Source organism: Balaenoptera borealis (assembly GCF_965194805.1).
Source record: "Balaenoptera borealis genome assembly, chromosome: 7".
In the NCBI taxonomy this organism is placed as follows: Eukaryota; Metazoa; Chordata; class Mammalia; order Artiodactyla; family Balaenopteridae; genus Balaenoptera; species Balaenoptera borealis.
In genome coordinates, this window is record NC_138864.1 from 10,718,908 (window position 1) to 10,737,416 (window position 18,509).

At 48.4% G+C, this 18,509-nt stretch overlaps 1 protein-coding gene across 9 annotated transcripts in view; it reads right to left on the bottom strand.

Moving 5' to 3' along the window:
* The window catches only part of VOPP1 (VOPP1 WW domain binding protein), a 93,965-nt gene that overhangs the window by 17,309 nt on the left and 58,147 nt on the right, over positions 1-18,509 (bottom strand). For 3 of the 9 annotated variants that reach the window (XM_082399683.1, XM_082399691.1, XM_082399684.1), the window contains 2 exons: positions 8,631-8,708; positions 3,546-3,682 (listed from right to left, as the gene is read on the bottom strand). In XM_082399683.1, the coding sequence (XP_082255809.1) occupies positions 3,546-3,682; positions 8,631-8,708 (215 nt within the window). The other 6 variants (XM_082399685.1, XM_082399686.1, XM_082399687.1 and 3 more) reach the window with 4 other exon arrangements.

Genomic DNA, 18,509 nt, shown 5'->3' on the forward strand with positions numbered 1-18,509 from the left:
AAAGAATATGAAAACACTCATTTGAAAAGATACATGCACCCCAATGTTCATAGCAGCATTAGTCACAAGAGCCAAGATAAGAAGCAACCTGAGTGTCCATCAGTGGATGAATGAATAAAGAAGATGTGGTCTATATACACAATGGAATATTACTCAGCCATAAACAAAGAACGAAATCCTAGCATTTGTGACAACATGGATGGCTCTAGAGGGCATTATGCTAAGTGAAAGTCAGACAGACAAATATAATTATATGATTTCACTCATATTTGGAATATAAAAAACAAAATAAATGAACAAGCCAAAACAAACACGTAGATATAGAGAAGAGAGTAGTGGTTATGGGGGTGGGGGGAAGGGGTGAAGGAAGGGCAGGTAAAATGTGTAAAGGGGATCAACTGTGCGGTGATGGATGGAATGTAAACTTTTGGTGGTAAGGACACTGTAGGGTATACAGCCATAGAAACAGAAAGTTGTACACGTGAAACATATAATGTTATAAACTGATGTCACCTCAATAAAAAAATAAACAACAACAACAAAAATCACCGTAATAAACGCAGTTATAGTACTTGGCAGAGAGAATCCAGGAGAGAAAGAGAATGAAAGGAAATGGCCTGGGACCAAGGGAGGGCATGGGCTGGGCCCGGTGAGGTGGCAGAGCTTGGGGAGCAGGCTGCTGACACGGGGCACAGGAGGGGCAAGGGCAGGGGTCTGGGTCCTTGGCTAAGGAGTCTGGACTTGCTGGGAGCAAAGTGACACGGCAGAGACCCTTAAGCAGGAGAACAACATGACCTAGGTGCTTTTTTTTTTTTTCCCCCCCAAAGAACTTTCTGGTGGCAACATGGAAGACAGAGAAGAGCCGGCAGAGACAAGTGACTGGGAAAACTTTTAGCAGGCATTGCTCAGGGGTGAGTAAGAGTCTGAAGTAAGGCTTGTAGGATCGATGACCTATTTATTATAAGGGGACCGAGGATTCCAGTTAGGAAGATGTGTGCACTGGGATGAAGAAAAGAGGCGGGGGGGGGTGCTTCCCTGGTGGCGCAGTGGTTGAGAATCTACCTGCCAATGCAGGGGACACGGGTTTGAGCCCTGGTCTGGGAAGATCCCACATGCCGCGGAGCAACTAGGCCCGTGAGCCACAACTACTGAGCCTGCGTGTCTGGAGCCTGTGCTCCGCAACAAGAGAGGCCGCGATAGTGAGAGGCCCGCGCACCGCGATGAAGAGTGGCCCCCACTTGCCGCAACTAGAGAAAGCCCTCGCACAGAAACGAAGACCCAATACAGCCATAAATAAATTAATTAATTAATTTAAAAAAAAAAAAAGAAAGAAAAGAGGCGGGGGTGAGGGAGAGGGGGTGACAGGGGATGCAGGGTGTTCTTGTTTCAAACTATTGAGAGGCTGCAGACGTTCAGCAGGAGATGTGCACAGGCGGCTGGGCGCCCTGGGCCCAGCCCAGGCCTGACGCTGTGGGCCAAGCACAGGCGGCATCTTGCATCTGTGGCCGCACGGGACACTAAAAATCCATGTCATGAAGACAAAAGGAAAAGGAGGGGCTTCCCTGGTGGCGCAGTGGTTGAGAATCTGCCTGCCAATGCAGGGGACAGGGGTTCGAGCCCTGGTCTGGGAGGATCCCACATGCCGCGGAGCCACTGGGCCCGTGAGCCACAACTACTGAGCCTGCGCGTCTGGAGCCCGTGCTCCGCAGCAAGAGAGGCTGTGACAATGAGAGGCCCGCGCACCGCGATGAAGAGTCTCGCACCCCACTCGCCGCAACTAGAGAAAGCCCTCGCACAGAAACGAAGACCCAACACAGCCAAAAATAAATAAATTAATTAATTTAAAAAAAAAAAAAAAAGGAAAAGGAAATTCATCAGTCTTTTACCCATTTCTCTAATCTACTGTCTGCTTCTTGAAAAAAAAAAAATCAAAGGACTGAAAACTCAGACTAAGCCAGATAAAATCTAGGTTTGGCCTCCCATTTTAACTGAAAATTTTCACTTTGCCCTATGCTGGAGCATAGATTTGAAGCTATTCAAATCTTTCCAAATATGAAAGAATAAAAATCCACTTATACATGAAAAGCGGTACTAACCCTGAGAGAAAGTTTAAGCTACAGCAACCTCGGAACTGTTGTGGAAAATACATATTCAGATTTTTAGCAACGTTTTAAAAAATAATAAAAGAAAATCCGGTGGCGTGTCTGGTGGAATAAAACTATAAAAAACAGACCTGCAAATGCCCATCTCTGCATCTCTGTGTCTAAAGGGCAGATGAGAGAGAGCTCTTCCCGCACTCAATCCCCCAACTTCTTTCTTTTTTCTTTGAGGTGTGATCGACATACAAAAAGGTGAACATATTTAACGTCTACAACTTGATGAGTTTAGAAATACATATACACCGTGAAGCCATCACCACAATATATGCCATAAACCTATCCATCACCTCCAAGCATTTCCCCCTGCCCTCTGAATTTGTGACGACACAACATAAGACCTCCACTCGGCAAATTCGTGAGTCTACGACACAGTGTTACTAACTGTAGGTCCCACGCTGTACAGCAGATCTGAGGGCTTATCTTACAGAACCGGAACTCTGTAAAGACTGGAGCAGAACTGCTCCTAGATCTCCGACTGTCTCCCCGTGGTGTGTGGTGAATGGAGGGAGCCCGCCCACACTCTCGAGGTGGGAAGCATGACGGGGGCAGAGTGGCACACAGGGAACCACGCAGCCCCCTGGCCCAGCACACGGGCCGAAAGACAGGAGCTCAAGGAGCAGTGCCTCCCCAGCCCTGCAGAGCCCCCCGCGCCCCCTGCCCCCAAAGGGAAGGGAAACATCTCACATGTAATTTCAAAACAAGGAACGGGCCCGTGTCCCGAGGGAAACTTGAATTCATCCACCACAGTATGTCTGAGGTTTAGGTAGTTAAAGCAGTGTTTTATAAGAATTAGGAAACCACGAATTCTTTTTGACCCTGGGGCACCACTCTGGGTAATGTTCCCTAAATAGGCCAAATGTAACTTGTGCAGACATGTCTATAGCAGCACAGTTAATAAGTACTCACAATACTCATAAACGCACAGCAAACGCTTATTGAATGAACGAATGAAAAGCAAAACAAAAGAAAACAAATGATCAGCAAGGACAGACTATCTAAGCAAATTACCATTTAGTAACATGATTAATATTTAGTCCAGAAGCATTAAGAATGTCATGGACAATACAGTTTCTACATAAAAATTTACCCATGAAATAATTTTTAAGGAAAAAAGAGCACATAATGTGCATATATGGACTGCATAAACATGCCTAAAAGATGCACCAATAATTAGGTAAGAATAAGAGGTGACAGGCATACAGCACAACAGACACTGCATTTATTATCAGCACCAACGCACAGCAAGGTTGATCATCAGAACTTAAATGAATAAACATGGCCTGAATTTTTTCTGCCAGCGTATTCCGTGGCAGTGCCCTTTCCAAATGCTTACAGAGAACGTGTAAGCTGCAAGGAGGAGAGACGAGGACAGAGGGCTTGGCTGACCTGGCGCGGGGTCCGGGGGCTGCCTGGTGTAGGACACGTTGAATGCCGGCTCCTCGATCAGCGGCGGGGGGTGCATGCGCCTCCGGATGAAGAAGCCAGCTCCGCAGCAGAAGAGAACGCCCATCATCAGAAGGAACCTGGGCGAGAACACAGGGTGAGGCCCCAGGCGGAGGCCCGGGCAGACGGCAGGGCTCCCTGGCTGGTCCTCCCCGACCACCTTCCCCCGGGACGGTCCCCGTGGAGGACACCAGGGAGACACCTGGCTTGCAGAGCTCTGGGTGCCCCCGGATGGAGGCCACTCATGATGAGAGGCTCTCGAGGTGAGCTTTCTGCTTCAAAAGCTCCAAGTGGCTGCTGGCTTCAAAGGGCTGGTGCAATTACCTTCCTGTGCATGGCTCTGACCTCAACTCAATATTTTAGTCAAACCGGGAGATGCGTTTTCAATCCAGTTTGAACACGACTGCTGGTCCTCACTGTCTATTTCCCCCATTTTTCTTTACTGTCAAAGCAAGAAGAGTAAGCCCGTGATCCTTTCTAGCAGTTTTCTCTCCATTATTATATGAACATCCATTAAAAAAAAAATTTTTTTTAAGTGCCCTTCCTAGAGCACATCTTAATTATAGAGAAACTAAAGGAATACAGAAAACACTCACAATCAATAAACAGGCTGTTTTTAAATCTCTAGGTTCTAAGTATGGCCGAACCTTCTACCATGACCCTACAGTCTAACGGACACAGAGCGGACCGCTAAGGATCGGACCTTTGTCCAAATCATCTAAGAATTCTCAGATGCATCACTGGCGTTCAGTAAATAATGAATGAATGGACGACTCTTCCCACCTCACATGTGCACTATACCTGTTTTTCTAGAAACGGGGGGAGTTATTCTGAGAAGGGCCAAGTTGTCTGTTCCACACAGACATAACTGAGAAACTTGCCCACCTCTAAACTGATATGATGATGGGACTCACAGAACCTTCCAGAACCTCACTCAACACGCACACACACTCTTGTGAAGGATGCAGACACAGCAGAGCTGGCCACGTACGTCATGGTCAAAGGCACCTGTCCACACACAAATGAAACTTAAGAAAAGAGTAGAGAGTAAAGCCTTCAGGAATAATTAACATAATGTTAAGGGTTAAATTAAGTCCGTTAGTCAGTCAGTAAGCATTTACCGGACAACCTTGGAATGCTGAACAGGAACAAAGATCAGGGGCACCAGACAGGAAATGATTCAGGAAAGGACTGAAATTGTGGCTTTCTGATCTCTCGTCTAATTCATTATTCATTCAACAAAAATTTTCTTAAGCACCTGCCAGGCTCCCAGCACCAGTCTGTGCATTCCAGGGCGTAAGACAGGTGGGGCCTCCCCCTCGCTGAACTTGAGTTCTCATAGGGGAGGGGGACAGTAAACAACAAATTAACAGAAGTGTTTATTTACAACTCTGATAGTGCTAAGAAAGAAAAGCAAGGATACAACATAGGTTTGGGGTGGGAGTGGCGGGTAAAATATACATCACACACAACTGTGTTCATCATTTCAAGGGTACAATTCAATGCAAAAAGAGGGTTGACAAGGGTATCTGTCAGAGTGAGGAAGCTTCTTTTCCTTCAAAGCAACATCTGAGCTGAGTCTGAATGATGGAAAGAAAGAGACAAATTGAAGGGAAGGGAAGGGGCTTTCTGGGTGGAAAGAACAGCACAGGGGCTCCCACAGGAAAAGCTGGGTGGGTGAGAGGCCCGGAGAGGTCAGCTGTGAGCTGCAGATGGGGAGGGGGTCAGAGGGGTGCAGTCTTGGGGAGCTAGAGGAATCCAAGTTGCGCAAAACAAGGCCCTCTCCGAAGTCAGATGCTGGAATCCAAAGGGAACAGCTTCATTTGGACTCCATGATAATCTTACGTTCAACCCTGGGTCCAACTGTAAACATCTGAGCAGAAAGGTAAAGCACGGGGAGGCTAAATGCACATAAGGGTTTCCCTTCTCAGTAACACCACTGCTCACTCCCAGGGGACCAGGCTCTCTGGATTGGAAATGCAGAAGCCATACGAGATCTTGGTCTCTTCCATGAGACAAGCCAAAACGTTGGTTACACCGTCCAATGGAATACATATTTCTTCCTAGACAAATAAAAGCGATACACACCTCACACCGTGGACTGCTGGAGAGCACATAGGTGCAAGCAAATAAGAACAAAGTCACATGGCAGGGGACCAACTCCCGGCTTAGGCAGCAATCATCATCAGACTCATTCCTTATGGAAGCAGTAGTCTGAGAGAAACTAACGAGGGTGCAGGGGAATGAGCTTCCAGTAACAGAGAGAGGAAGCAGGGTGTCAGTGAGGGAAGGCGTGCCAAGGTAAGACAGCAGCTCTTGGAAGTGCTGTGAGTTACAGGACGATTGTTTCCTAGACGTTCTCTCTCACTGCTGAGCAGGTCTGGGGAGCTTCCCTGGGATTAAGAGAGGAAGTTTGTGCCTTCTCTATCATCAAAAGTAATCTGGTTTCTTCAATTCAATTTGTTTTTTCAGTCCCTTCCTGCCTCCCCGCCGCAGCACTTGGAACAGCAGTTCTCAGCTCCCAATGCAGGCCCCAGGCAGCAGCAGAGCCCCTGCAGATCCAGGGCCGACATGCCACCTGCCACCTGCCCCCTGCCCCGCGGGAGCCCTGGCAGCGGGGAAGCACTCACCTGCCAGGCTGCACTCTGCTGCAGTGCGCTTTCCAACTCTACACCTTCTCTAATCCTGGGGATTTCATTAGACTATCCTGCTTAAATATTACTTAAGATTTTAGAGCTGGCAGGGACTTCTGAAAGCATTCTCCTCCAAAACCTCTTGTGTTATGGTAAGGAGCCCAAATTCCTCCAGAGTCAAGTGGGACCAGGTTGGAGAGCAGGCCTCCTTTCGCTCCATGCCCAGGTCCATCCTGCCAACCTCCTGCCCCTCCCTCCAAACCTGCCCCCACGCCAGCTCCCCATCACCCTCTCACCAGGTCCATGCCTATGTCCCTGCCCGTGGACCCTTAGCAAGGAAGGCCCTCTCTGAGACCCGGTCAGAAGCTGTGCAGCTTTCCCCAACTTCTGTGGCATCAGAGGCTGCACGCTTTGTTTCCAGAATACTGGTTTAAAACTCTCCATGTGTCTAGACATCTGTCTGTTTTAGGAGCCCAGCTGCTGTAGGGCCTTCTCCATACCAGACATGTAACTGGTATGTGCATACCAGACACATAACTGAGAGAAAGAACCCATGGAGCCGAAACCAAGTGTCCTCTGACTTCAGCTGGGGCACCTCAGACTTGCATCTCAAGGTGCTCTCTGGCTGTATCCCCAGTTTAGAAGCTGGTATCTGGTATCAGAATCTCAACTCAGAGAACTCAACCAAACCTTCTGGCATCTGGCACCCCGACCTTGGAGACCTGCCCTCCTTCCACGGCTCTCATGAGATGCCTCTGTGTAGGGACCCACTGGCTCGCTGAGGTGCCCTGACCCTGACAAGGGACGCCGGCCAACAGCTCAGAAGCACCGGCTACCAGCTCAGGGAACGCTTCCAGGGAAGGTCGACAGAAGCTGCTCTAGCAGACAGGCCCTCAGAGTTCTCCTGGACTTTCAATTTTTCCTTCTTTCTAATCACGTAATGTCTAAACTTTGACAAGTTTTCTCACTTTTAGGAGCATTTCCACAATCTCATCATCATCTGTCGGGTGTTTCAGGCCAACCTGAAGCACTGCTGGTCCCTTTCGGGACCCTCGACCACAAGGCCCCGTGGAGGCAAGTTCTGAGGGGGCGCGTGTGTGAAGCTGGGCAAAGCTCTGAAATGCCACCTCCCCCTGGTCCTCCTCACCCCAGCTTTGGCACCAGTCCCTTCCACCTTGATAGGTACACAGAGGTATTAACATTTGGAAAATCTCAGGGTAAAAAAGTTCTCCTTCTATTATAGAGTTTGAGGCACTAGCAACTAGGAGGTGGGGAGAAGCCAACACCAGGATGGCACTGTTCAGGGCCCGACGTGACAGGTGGGTCCAGCCCCCAAATGGCCAAAACCCCATCACGGAGGTGGTGATGGTGAGAATGAAAAGAGGGTCTCCTATTAAAGAAAACGTGGCATGTGGAGTACCCACTTCCTGCTGATTTCCCTAATCAGACATTAGGAACAGTTGTCAGGAGGCAAAGGCAAAATCTCACCAAAAATTCAAGTGTCTGCTGCCACATGCTCAGGAAAGGCCTTAAAGTCTTTAGATGTCAGGAATGTCAGAATCTGAAACCCATGAAGAAGCTTAAATCTTAAAGCTGGGTCCTAACCCTTCAGGGGATTTGCCTCGATGACTGTACCTCTGCAGCGGTGCAGAGGAGAGCGTGGCAGGCACAGGAAATGCTCTTTTGGTTTTAGGCAAATCCTTTCCCACACATACTCTGCCATCTCTGTCATCTGAAGCCTATCTCTTATCTACAGAGTCAAACGAATCTTCAGACAAACCTCCAAACAGGCATCCTCTGAGGATGGCAACTCACAGGAGGTTCCTCTCCTTAGTGGAAACGCTGCATCCTATCTTTTTAGGACTCTGTCAGCTTTACTGCCTCATTCTTGCCCAAAGTACAATCTTACAGACTCCAGACAGCTCTTGCAACTTCCCCCAGTAGAGCTGGAAGATGGGCAAGGATGCAGCCTGTCTGTCTTGAAAGTCAGGACTCAGCTGACACAGTGTGAACACGGAAGATTTCCCGGCAGTGGAAACTTTATAACGAGATGTGCTGATTCCCTGACCAACACAACTGGCCTCAGCTCCATTTCAGAAACTGGTGGAGGAGCCGCTGAAGGTCCAGGCTGCTGTACAGTCCAGCGTCCAAAAGAATAAGTCTTCTTTCCGAGCCACAAGTCTGTGGAAATGGGGACGAGCTTTCTCCAAACTCTGTGAGCAGAAGTGCTTGACATGAAGCCAGCCCCAACGTACCTGCTTTCTTGCCTGAGGCCACCCAGAGGCCAGGGCCTCAGGGGGAGGTGATGTCACCTTGGCTGTGACAAACTGACCGGGCAGAGCCCCGGGGGAGGGCGGGGGGGGAGCATCCGAGACCAGGAAGAGTCGTGACCTACCAAAAATACCACAGCCTCTGTATGGACAGGGCCCGCACACAGCACCTGGAGCCACAGCAGTCCTCGTAAGGGCGGCATCTGCGGGAGAGAGGGCACAGGCCGTCAGCATCCTGCGGAAGAAGGGCCAGACCCGTCAGGAGGTCCAGGCAGACGTCAGTGCAAAGGACAGAACTGCCACCACGGCATTTTAGGAAACTAGCAGAGCTGCGGTAGTCCAAACGGGTGGCCCAAACGGAAGGCGCTGAGAGGGACAGTGTCTTGCAAAGCACCTGTTTGCTACATATCCTGTGGGCGGAATCACAGTGGTTTCCTTCTGGGGAGGCCCTGTAACTGGATGACCAAACACCTGCATGAAACCAGAGGGGAGCGTCAGAGCGCTGTAGACCATGCTCAGGGCCGACCCCCGTCAGAAGACGGGAATCTGCACCAAGGCCAGCGAGGTTAAGGGCAGAGGTTACGAAGTCAGACAAGTCAGGTGGTTTAGTCCTGGTCTTGCCACTTACCAGCTGCAGGACTTCTAGCAAGTTATTCAACCTCTGTGAGCCTCAGTTTCCCCGTAAGCAAAAGGGGTGGGCGGGCAGGACCTCCTCACAGCGCTGTTTGAAGTCTGAAGGCCAGCATCCTCATGAAACGTGCTGACAAGGGCCAGGGCTGCTCACACCGGTCCTGCCCCCACAGTGCTGACACTTACGGTGCTCAGCACCCGTCCTCCCCCAGAAGACCCCGAGAAAGGCCCCCACCCTCCGAGGACAGGTCCAGAGCAGGGTCCAGGCTCCAAGGGGCTACGGAGCTATGAAAACTTCTGCACTTTGGTTTTCACAGAGACACTTTCACTGAAGCGATTTCAGTCCAAGTGGCAGTGGATTGGGTGTGTGTGAGAGTGGGTAAGGCTGTTTCTCAGTAATATTAAATGATCATAGAATCGTGATCTAGGTTCCTGCTAATTTTCTTCTTTTAAAAAAAAAAAAAAATAGTTGGGAGAAATACACAATTTGATCCAAGACCTTGGACACTGAATTTGTAGGTAATTCCAGTACAAATTGACTTGTTTTATGTAGAAAAATACGTAGAAAATAGCTCCCTATAAAACATTAGTTACGATGGAGAGTTACGAGTTACAACGGAACCCGGCACACCTGAGCTCCAGCGCTGCTTCTCCTTCTTTGGCTCCTAGGGCTTACCTCTAGCTCTGTAAACACCCAGCACCCAGTCGCTGCTAAATCCTCTATCATTTCAAGGACAAACTGAGCTGAGAGACCCCCACAGAACCACTGCTATCACACACACACACACACACACACACACACACACATGCTTCTCCACATGATCAGAAGTTTCCCGCCCATTCCTCCCATAGCCCATGAACATCTCATGATTTTGACGAGATGCTCCAATAAGCTGGTGACACAAGCTAATCTGCTTAACTGGACTTAACCAACCAACATCTAGCAGAGCACTGAAATGTGTGCTTAAAAACACTACTGGTTCTGGGCTTCCCTGGTGGCGCAGTGGTTGAGAATCTGCCTGCCAATGCAGGGGACACGGGTTCGAGCCCCGGTCTGGGAAGATCCCACGTGCCGCAGAGCGGCTGGGCCCGTGACCACAACTACTGAGCCTGCGCGTCTGGAGTCTGTGCTCCGCAACAAGAGAGGCCACGATAGTGAGAGGCCCGCGCACCGCGATGAAGAGTGGCCCCCGCTTGCCACAACTAGAGAAAGCCCTCGCACAGAAACGAAGACCCAACACAGCCATAAATAAATAAATAAATAAAAAACAAATACTTTAAAATACATGTTATTAAAAAAAAAAAAAAAAAAAACCACTACTGGTTCTCACAACCCATGCATCTAACAAAAAGTCACTGAAGTGCCGCTCTGAACTCAGCCTGTGCTGGGTCCTGGGGGTGGAGCAATGAAAACCCAGACAGAAGTCCCTGCCATGGAGGAGCTTTCTTTCTAGAAGAGGGAGACAAACAACAAGCAAGAGAAACATGAACTGGGTTAGATGGCAGTAAGTTCCACTACGGTGAAAAATAAAGCAGAAGCCGGCGGATCAATAGCTCGGGGGAGGGAGTGGTGGACGATCCCATTTCAAACCAGGGGTCGGGGATGACTCACTGAGAGGGCGACGTCTGACCACTCAGAGATCCAGCCTGGCTATGGCGTGAGCCAGCACAAGGGCCTCAGCGCTGGGCGAGGAGTGCTGGCCCCAGGGTGGCTGGTCTGCTGGCCCTCCAGCTGCACTGGGGAGAGGAAGGCTAAGCACAGAGCGGGAGACAAAATGAAGTGGCCGGTGAAGAGCAGCCAGGGCGCCTAGGCCAGGGCTGCACCAGCAGAGCACGGACAGCATCGACTGCTCACACCGTGTACAGCACCGTCCACAGTAACTCCCTGGTGTGTGCGGGTGCGTGTGCCTGTGTGCAGAGGGAGTGGGGGGAGCGCTCAAGGGAGATACGGACTTCTCCCTTCTAGGTTATGTGGAGTTCAGACAATTAATCGTAAACAAAAAGAGATGGGACTGTTTCCGATCATGAACTTGCGAAGACAAGAGTCCTTAGCAACTATGTTAGATTCATGATAATGTGGTAGAGAGAATTCAAAGAGGGCCCCCAGATTCCTGCCCCCCTAGAGTACATGGCCTGCATGATCTCCTCCCCTTAAGTGTGGAGGGTCCTGTGAATATGATGGGATGGCCACTCCCATGACTATGGAACATTACATATGGTGGTATGTTGTGTAAGACGGCTGTAGCAGACCGGGGGCTCTCCTGCTGGCTTGAAGAAGAGAGCTAGGACTAAGGGTGATCTCCAAGAGTTGGGTGCAACCCCCAGCCAGCCAGCAAGGAAACTGGGACTTCAGTCCTACAACCTCAAGGACAGGAATTCTGCCAGCAACCTGAATGCATTTACAAGAGGACCCTAAGCTCCAGAAGAGGGCACCACCCAGCCACCTCTTGGTTTCAGCTTTGTGATACCTGGAGCAAGGGACCCACCAATGCTGTGCCCAGACTTGTTATCTATAGGAATTGTAAGATAATAAATACATGTGGCTTCAATCTGCTTAGTCTGTAGCGATTTATTACTCAGCAATGGAGAACTCATACAAATGAGAACAAAGGTTATAGGCTTTGGTCACATCCTACATTCTAGGTGGCAGGTCAGTGCTTCACAAATGTCTTATTTAACACACAAGGTAATTATTATCAACCCCATGTTTGAAACAAGCTCAGAAAACAAGGCACTAGGGATGTCACGCCTCCTCTCAGCCCAGGTCACTGTCTGCTGAAGCCAAGAAAGGATTTGGCCAGTATTTCAGGAAGGCATTTTGCAGACACTGCCTCTTCAGTGACACTGAGTCTTTTGTCACCAAAGGGCCACTTTCTCAGATCCCACTTGATTTTCCTATTCTTCCAGGGCTCTGCTTAACAAGCCGCTGTGGACCAAGTCATCGCCACGAGGGTGTGTCGTGACTGTGCTCGTGAACAGTGACCGTGTAAGACTCCACAACCATTCAGCTCATGCGAATAAACCAACTGGATAGGACTAAGAAGAAGGACAGTGGAGGGATGCCTAAGAAAGTGAAAGGGGTTGAGAAGGTGTAGAGGGGAAGGTGATGTTTAATGTGGCAGAATTTAAAGTTTCCCAGAAAGCAAACCAAGCCCAGAAGAAACAGGAGGGAAAGGTGGAAATTCGGCAAGACCATGGTAACAGACAATGTGAAGGAAGCATAGAATCCTTGGGTAAGTGGCAGGAGGTCCTTGGGATGGAGCCACAGACAGAAATTCAGCAACCACTCTTTAATAATGCCTGAAGGCGTTCTTGCTTTAACTTGGAACTGCATATTGGCCAAATCGCCTACACCATTCCATGCCAAGAACTCTCTACAATTAGTAGATGATAACGTAATCATAAAGACAGAACTAACATAGTAAGATGTGACATTGGGTAAAAGTATGGTGTTGATTTGGGAAGAACTACCAAAGTTCCAACAATATTATACAACAGAACAGTGTTTTCAACTATCGTGACCCACTAGTCACAATATGATTATGAAATCAAGTTACTGGGTTGTGACATGTATTTTACAAAGGTAAAGATCATTTTTTTAAGAATCAGAGGGGGGCTTCCCTGGTGGTGCAGTGGTTAAGAATCCGCCTGCCAATGCGGGGGACACGGGTTCGAGCCCTGGTCCAGGAAGATCCCACATGTCGCGGAGCAACTAAGCCCGTGTGCCACAACTACTGAAGCCCGCGTGCCTAGAGCCCGTGCTTCACAACAAGAGAAGCCACCACAATAAGAAGCCCACGCACCGCAACTAAGAGTAGCCCCTGCTCGCCGCAACTAGAGAAAGCCCGCACACAGCAATGAAGACCCAATGCTGCCAAAAATAAATAAATTAAGAAAAAAAATCAGAGGGCATCCCACGAAAGAAGTGTTCTGTGAAACTTACGTTTTGGTCACACATACAGCCACACAGATATACATATTCCTTCAAAGCTACTGTTGTGGAGGCCCCAGGTCAAAAGCGGACAGGCTCAAATTTCTGTTGTACCTAGATGGGCTTCTTTCATCCTCCTGGTAGGTTCTGGGCAGCTGCAGGTCCAAGTCCCCGGACTAGCAGATCACTTCCTGCTGTCAATGGTGCTGGGCTAAGGGTTCTTTCTGGTCCCCCATGACTTCTGCCTGGGTGACACTGGGTCAGACGGCTATTGCATTTTTGCTCCTAATTCTACTAGATGACCTGCAGTGATCAAATTCTAGAAGACGCAAGTCTCGTTCCCTCTCCAGCGGGAATGCCCCCACCCATCTGCCTACTATCAACAGCTGTGAACGGGGGCGGGAGGTGGCTGCAGGGGATGGAGAACACAGACGGCAGACACCTGCAGCTTAGGAGCAGCGAGTCTGTGATCTTCCCAACTCGGAACAATTTCTCTCCCATTGTTCTACCACTTTTACTACCAAGATGTTTCCCAGAGAGTAGCCTGACTCTGACTATAATTAGAGCTGCCCAGCTCTGGGTACAGTGAGGGCTGAAGGGCACCTGGAGTCCATTCCAGTCTGGCAACTGTGAACTTGGTATAAAACAGGAAAGCAGATACAGGGATAAAAATGTAGTGAGGTTTTCTTTTCTTTTTTGTATGTGGGAAACTCTGTAGACCACGCTCAGAAGCTTTGGGAGGTGATGGGAGACACTGGTGATGCAGAGGGATGTTGTTAGGACGGAACTGTGTCTCCTCAAAATGCCTATGTTGAAGCCCTTACCCTCAGTGTGACTGTATTTAAAGATGGGACCTTTAAAGAGGTAATTAAGGCTAAATGAGGCCATAAGGGTGGGACCCTAATTTGTTAAAACACGTCCCTTCAGAGTTATATTCATAAGGAAACATTTGCTGCTTTGAAACCTAAGCCCCTGCAGCATATTAGTTCCCCTGTTAGAAGAAGCACACAAGACAAGGATCTCCACAAGCTTTTAAACATATGTAGAGCCTCCTGTCTCGAATTACACACACACACACACACACGCACGCACGTACCTCAGCCTAAGAACGAAGATTATAAGTATGTTGATTTTTATACAATGGAATACTACTCAGCCATAAGAAAGAATGAAATAATGCCATTTGCAGTGACATGGAAGGACCCAGAGATGATCATACTAAGTGAAGTCAGACAAAGAAAGACAAAAATCATATGATATCACTTATACGTGGAATCTAAAATATGACACAAAGGAACATATCTATGAAACAGAAACAGACTCACAGACATAGAAGACAAACTTATGGTTACCAAAGGGGAAAGCGGGTGAGGGAGGGATACATTAGGAGCTTGGGGTTAGCAGATACAAACTACTATGTACAAAATGTAAACAACAAGGTCCTACCGTATAGCACAGGGAACTATATTCAATATCCTGTAATAAACCACAATGGAAAAGAATATGAAAAAGAATATGTATATGTATAATTGAATCACTTTGCTGAAACTCACACATTGTAAATCAACTACACTTCAATAAAAAAATGAAAAACAAAAACATTTTTTTAAGAAAGTATATTGATTTTGAGTTCCTAATTCAAATTACTTTCTGCTGGCAGGCAAGATTCAACATCTAAGTGCTCTACCTCTCACTTTTCAGGATCCAGATTTGGAACACCAGCAGAAATGTGCACTGTCAACTGGTTAGCTGCTTTCTTTTCTCAAAACAGAGTGTCCTTTACGCTCTCTTGTTTCGCTGAAGACCCATTCACTCCAAGCACACTTGTGGCTCAACTGCAGTCCTGGCCTGGCCCCCGATGGGGACGATGGGCAGTGCCAACCACTCGAAGGAGCACGCAGTTACCCGTGGGGTGACACTGCCACCCCCCTTCTCTCTGCTGCTTTCTTCCAGTGAACCTGTTGGTAAATTGGGGCCCTGAGCACACACCTGCTGACATTCCAAACAGCTGCAATTATGAAAAGAATGTTAAGTATAACGCTGAGCTCAATCAGAAGTAGCCAACATGAGCAGGCGGTCTAGCTACTAAATAAGTCATCATCCGACACACCAGGTCTTGTGCTCCCAGCGCCCAAGCCTTGAGATGGCACTGGTGTTCCAAAGGACAGCTGAAGACGGACTAAGCCCGTGACCTTCACTGTGCTGCGTGCAGAACAAATCAGCATGGAGACAACAGAACTGAATTTTCCTTCTCGCTCTACTCTGTGTGCCAGACCCTCAAACTTGCAGTAGAAAGGACATTGCTTGTAACTACTAAATCTACTCCCGGACATATCTTAAGTATAGGTCTAGGAGTCTGAAACACACACGCCTGCTTTAGAAGAGTGAAAAGTGCATGTACATTAGCAGAAATGGGCCCCTGGAGTTGCTTCCTGTGAAGCAAGTATTCTCCCCCGTATCCCAGGATCCAAACACACATTTCTGATAAGGTAAGAAAACAAACGGTCCACTCTGAGCAGGTGTGAATTTGTTAATTGGGTACCTCACACAGGTGAAATCAGGGTGTGTAGCCCTTCCCCCCAGGATATGAAAGGTGGTGTGGTTCTGACGATGCTTATGTCTAGAAGTGTATCTGCCACAAGTTAGAGATTGGTCATGGCAGCGATTAAATGCAAATATAACAGGATGGCCCCTTTGGCAGTTTGCGGAGCCTGAGAAGTAAGCACGTGCCATCTCAGCACCGCCCAGGAGGGGAGCGGTCTGCCCACCTGACACATCCATTCTTAGCCTTCGAGTCACATAAATCTCAGGAGTAGAGAAAGACAGCACATCAAGTCAGGGAGTGTCCAATGTTAATAAAGTTACAAACTCTCTTAAAAAAAAAAAAATGGCCAACTGTTGGTAAGTAGATTTTTTCATGTGGCGTAAAATGGTAATTTATATTTAAACTGATTCGTGGAAAATCATCTCGGCATCTAGTAGAGCAACTAAAATATGAGTCGAGTCTTCAGGGTGGAAGCCTAGAGATGGAGTTTATGGGGGATGGAATTTTTTTTTTTGTTCTTTGGTGTTAAAGAACGGGGCATGGCTGAAACAAGAAAACTTCAGGGTTCTAAGTAAATTCCCATCCACCCCATTTCACGCACAAGGCCAATCCTTCCCGCACGTGCTGGGTTAAGTCTCAGCGGACCATGCTCTCCCTTCTACGTATCAGCCAGGACATTTTTTTTTCCTGTCCAATCCCCAGTTTCTTAGTTTGATGGTTGGTCTGGTCTCCTCAATTATATACCATATGGATCTTGATACCTGGACCTGCTTCTTATGCTGCTTTTATTGTCATCTGCCTTTTCCCACAGAGCGAAGCACAAGGCAGGTGCTTAAAGAAGGCTTCCTGAGTTAGAATCAGGAAGTATATTCAAGGTTATCAGAGATTTCCAATTAACTGTGAGAAACTGGGCTCCTTGAAAAAACTAAACACAGCCCCACAAGGTCAGAGAAAACTCCAAAAGGGAAGTGAAACTCAGGGGCAGCACCGAGGTTGGCCGGTCCCTCAGCCATACAACACCCTTGGCAGGTGTCCCCTAAGAGCCTGAAGAGCTCTGCCCCCCCTTCCTTGTAGGAAGGAACTCACCCCCAGCGCATCCTTGACTCACCTTCCCTCTTGACCTCCCCACCAGAAGCTGCCCACACATCCCATGGCCGTTCCAGCAAGAGCCAGCCCTCCACCATCGGAAGGGGTTCTCATGTTTCTAGAATCTTCTCTCCTCCAGGAAAGCATGCCCAGTTTGGGTAAAGTCTTGGTTCCCCATGCTCAGGAAAAATGCCCATTCACTCTCACGACTGCAGCCTTAGACAGTATTAACATTTTTAGCAACCATAACACAGCTGAGTCAGAATGAACTTTCTGTCAACTAAACTTCCAAGCTTTTCTCAGTCAGTAAGTTCTATCTTCCCATCCTGTACTGGTACAGGGCTTAGGGACCTAAATACAGGATCCTACACTTATCCATTACAACATTTAAACGTATGGAATCTGGCTCATTATTCTAGCCAGTCAGAACGGGAGCCTCATTCTGTCGCTCAAGGCACTCCTAGCTTTCTGTCACTTAAGTGAAGAATCAAGCTTTGCTGGGACCCAGGAGCACCGAACACATCCAGCCATCCTGCTCCTCCTCTGTGCAATGACCACATGGCCACGACTTAGCACCGCAATGTCCAACAGCCCCACGGGAAGGTCAGGTGCAGCATGGGGCTTGGGCCTGAACAGAAAGTGGGATCTTTTCACATCCTGAACCATAATCCAGAATCCGAGATCTTCCCAAAGTCTGACAGGCTGCCTGGAGTAAGAAAATCAATGGAAGAGAACGAGAGGTCACTCCACATAGAGAGTCCTGGCCTAGCTTCACGGAAAGTCAGAGAGGAGACAGCCAGCGGTGTAGGCAGAAAGGGAGGGCCCTGCAGGAGGAGAGGGAGGACGTGTACCCAGGCGCGTGACCCAAACACCACCAGGTGCCCTCTGATCAGCTATCTCGGACAGATCAGTTCACTGCCTGGATATAAAGAAAGCAGAAGTGAATTTTATGGTATTTGAATTATATATTAATTTTAAAAGAGGAAGGAAGGAAGGAAAGGAGGGAGGGAGGGAGAGAAAGAAGGAAAGGAAAGGAAAAGAAAAAGAAAAGAGATGGAGGACTTCCCTGGTGGCGCAGTGGTTAAGAATCTGCCTGCCAATTCAGGGGACACAGGTTTGAGCCCTGGTCCAGGAAGATCCCACATGCCGCGGAGCTACTAAGCCCGTGCGCCACAACTACTGAGCCTGCGCTCTAGAGCCCGCGAGCCACAACTACTGAAGCCCACGTGCCTAGAGTCCGTGCTCCGCAACAAGAGAAGCCACCACGATGAGAAGCCCACGCACCGCAACGAAGAGTAGCCCCCGCTCGCCGCAACTAGAGAAAGCCCGTGCGCAGCAACGAAGACCCAATGCAACCAAAAATAAATGAATAAAATAAATAAATTAAAAAAAATACTTTAAAAAAGAAAGAGATGGATGTGATACCCCTTTCCCTACAGCCTGAGAATGTGACTGCTACAGCATGCCTTCTGTATTTTCATTCAAATCAATTATAAAATAGTGATGATGGAGCCAATGGTCAATTCCATTAAAGACCTTCCTTCCATGGTGGTATTTTACTAATCATACTTTTATAGGTACAGCTATTACACCAGGCACAAATCTACCTAACTGGCCTGTTTGTTTAGACCAGACTTTCTATCTTATCAGCTGAAATACGGAGTGAGTTGCTATTAAATGTCTTCACGCAACTCGGGCACACTGTCATGTCACAGATCTCCCCGTCTCACGGTCCCATTGAAAAAATGAGCCCAACCTCACAGGACATTAACAGGCAAACCCAAATTAGTTCCAAATGATCACAAAAGGCCC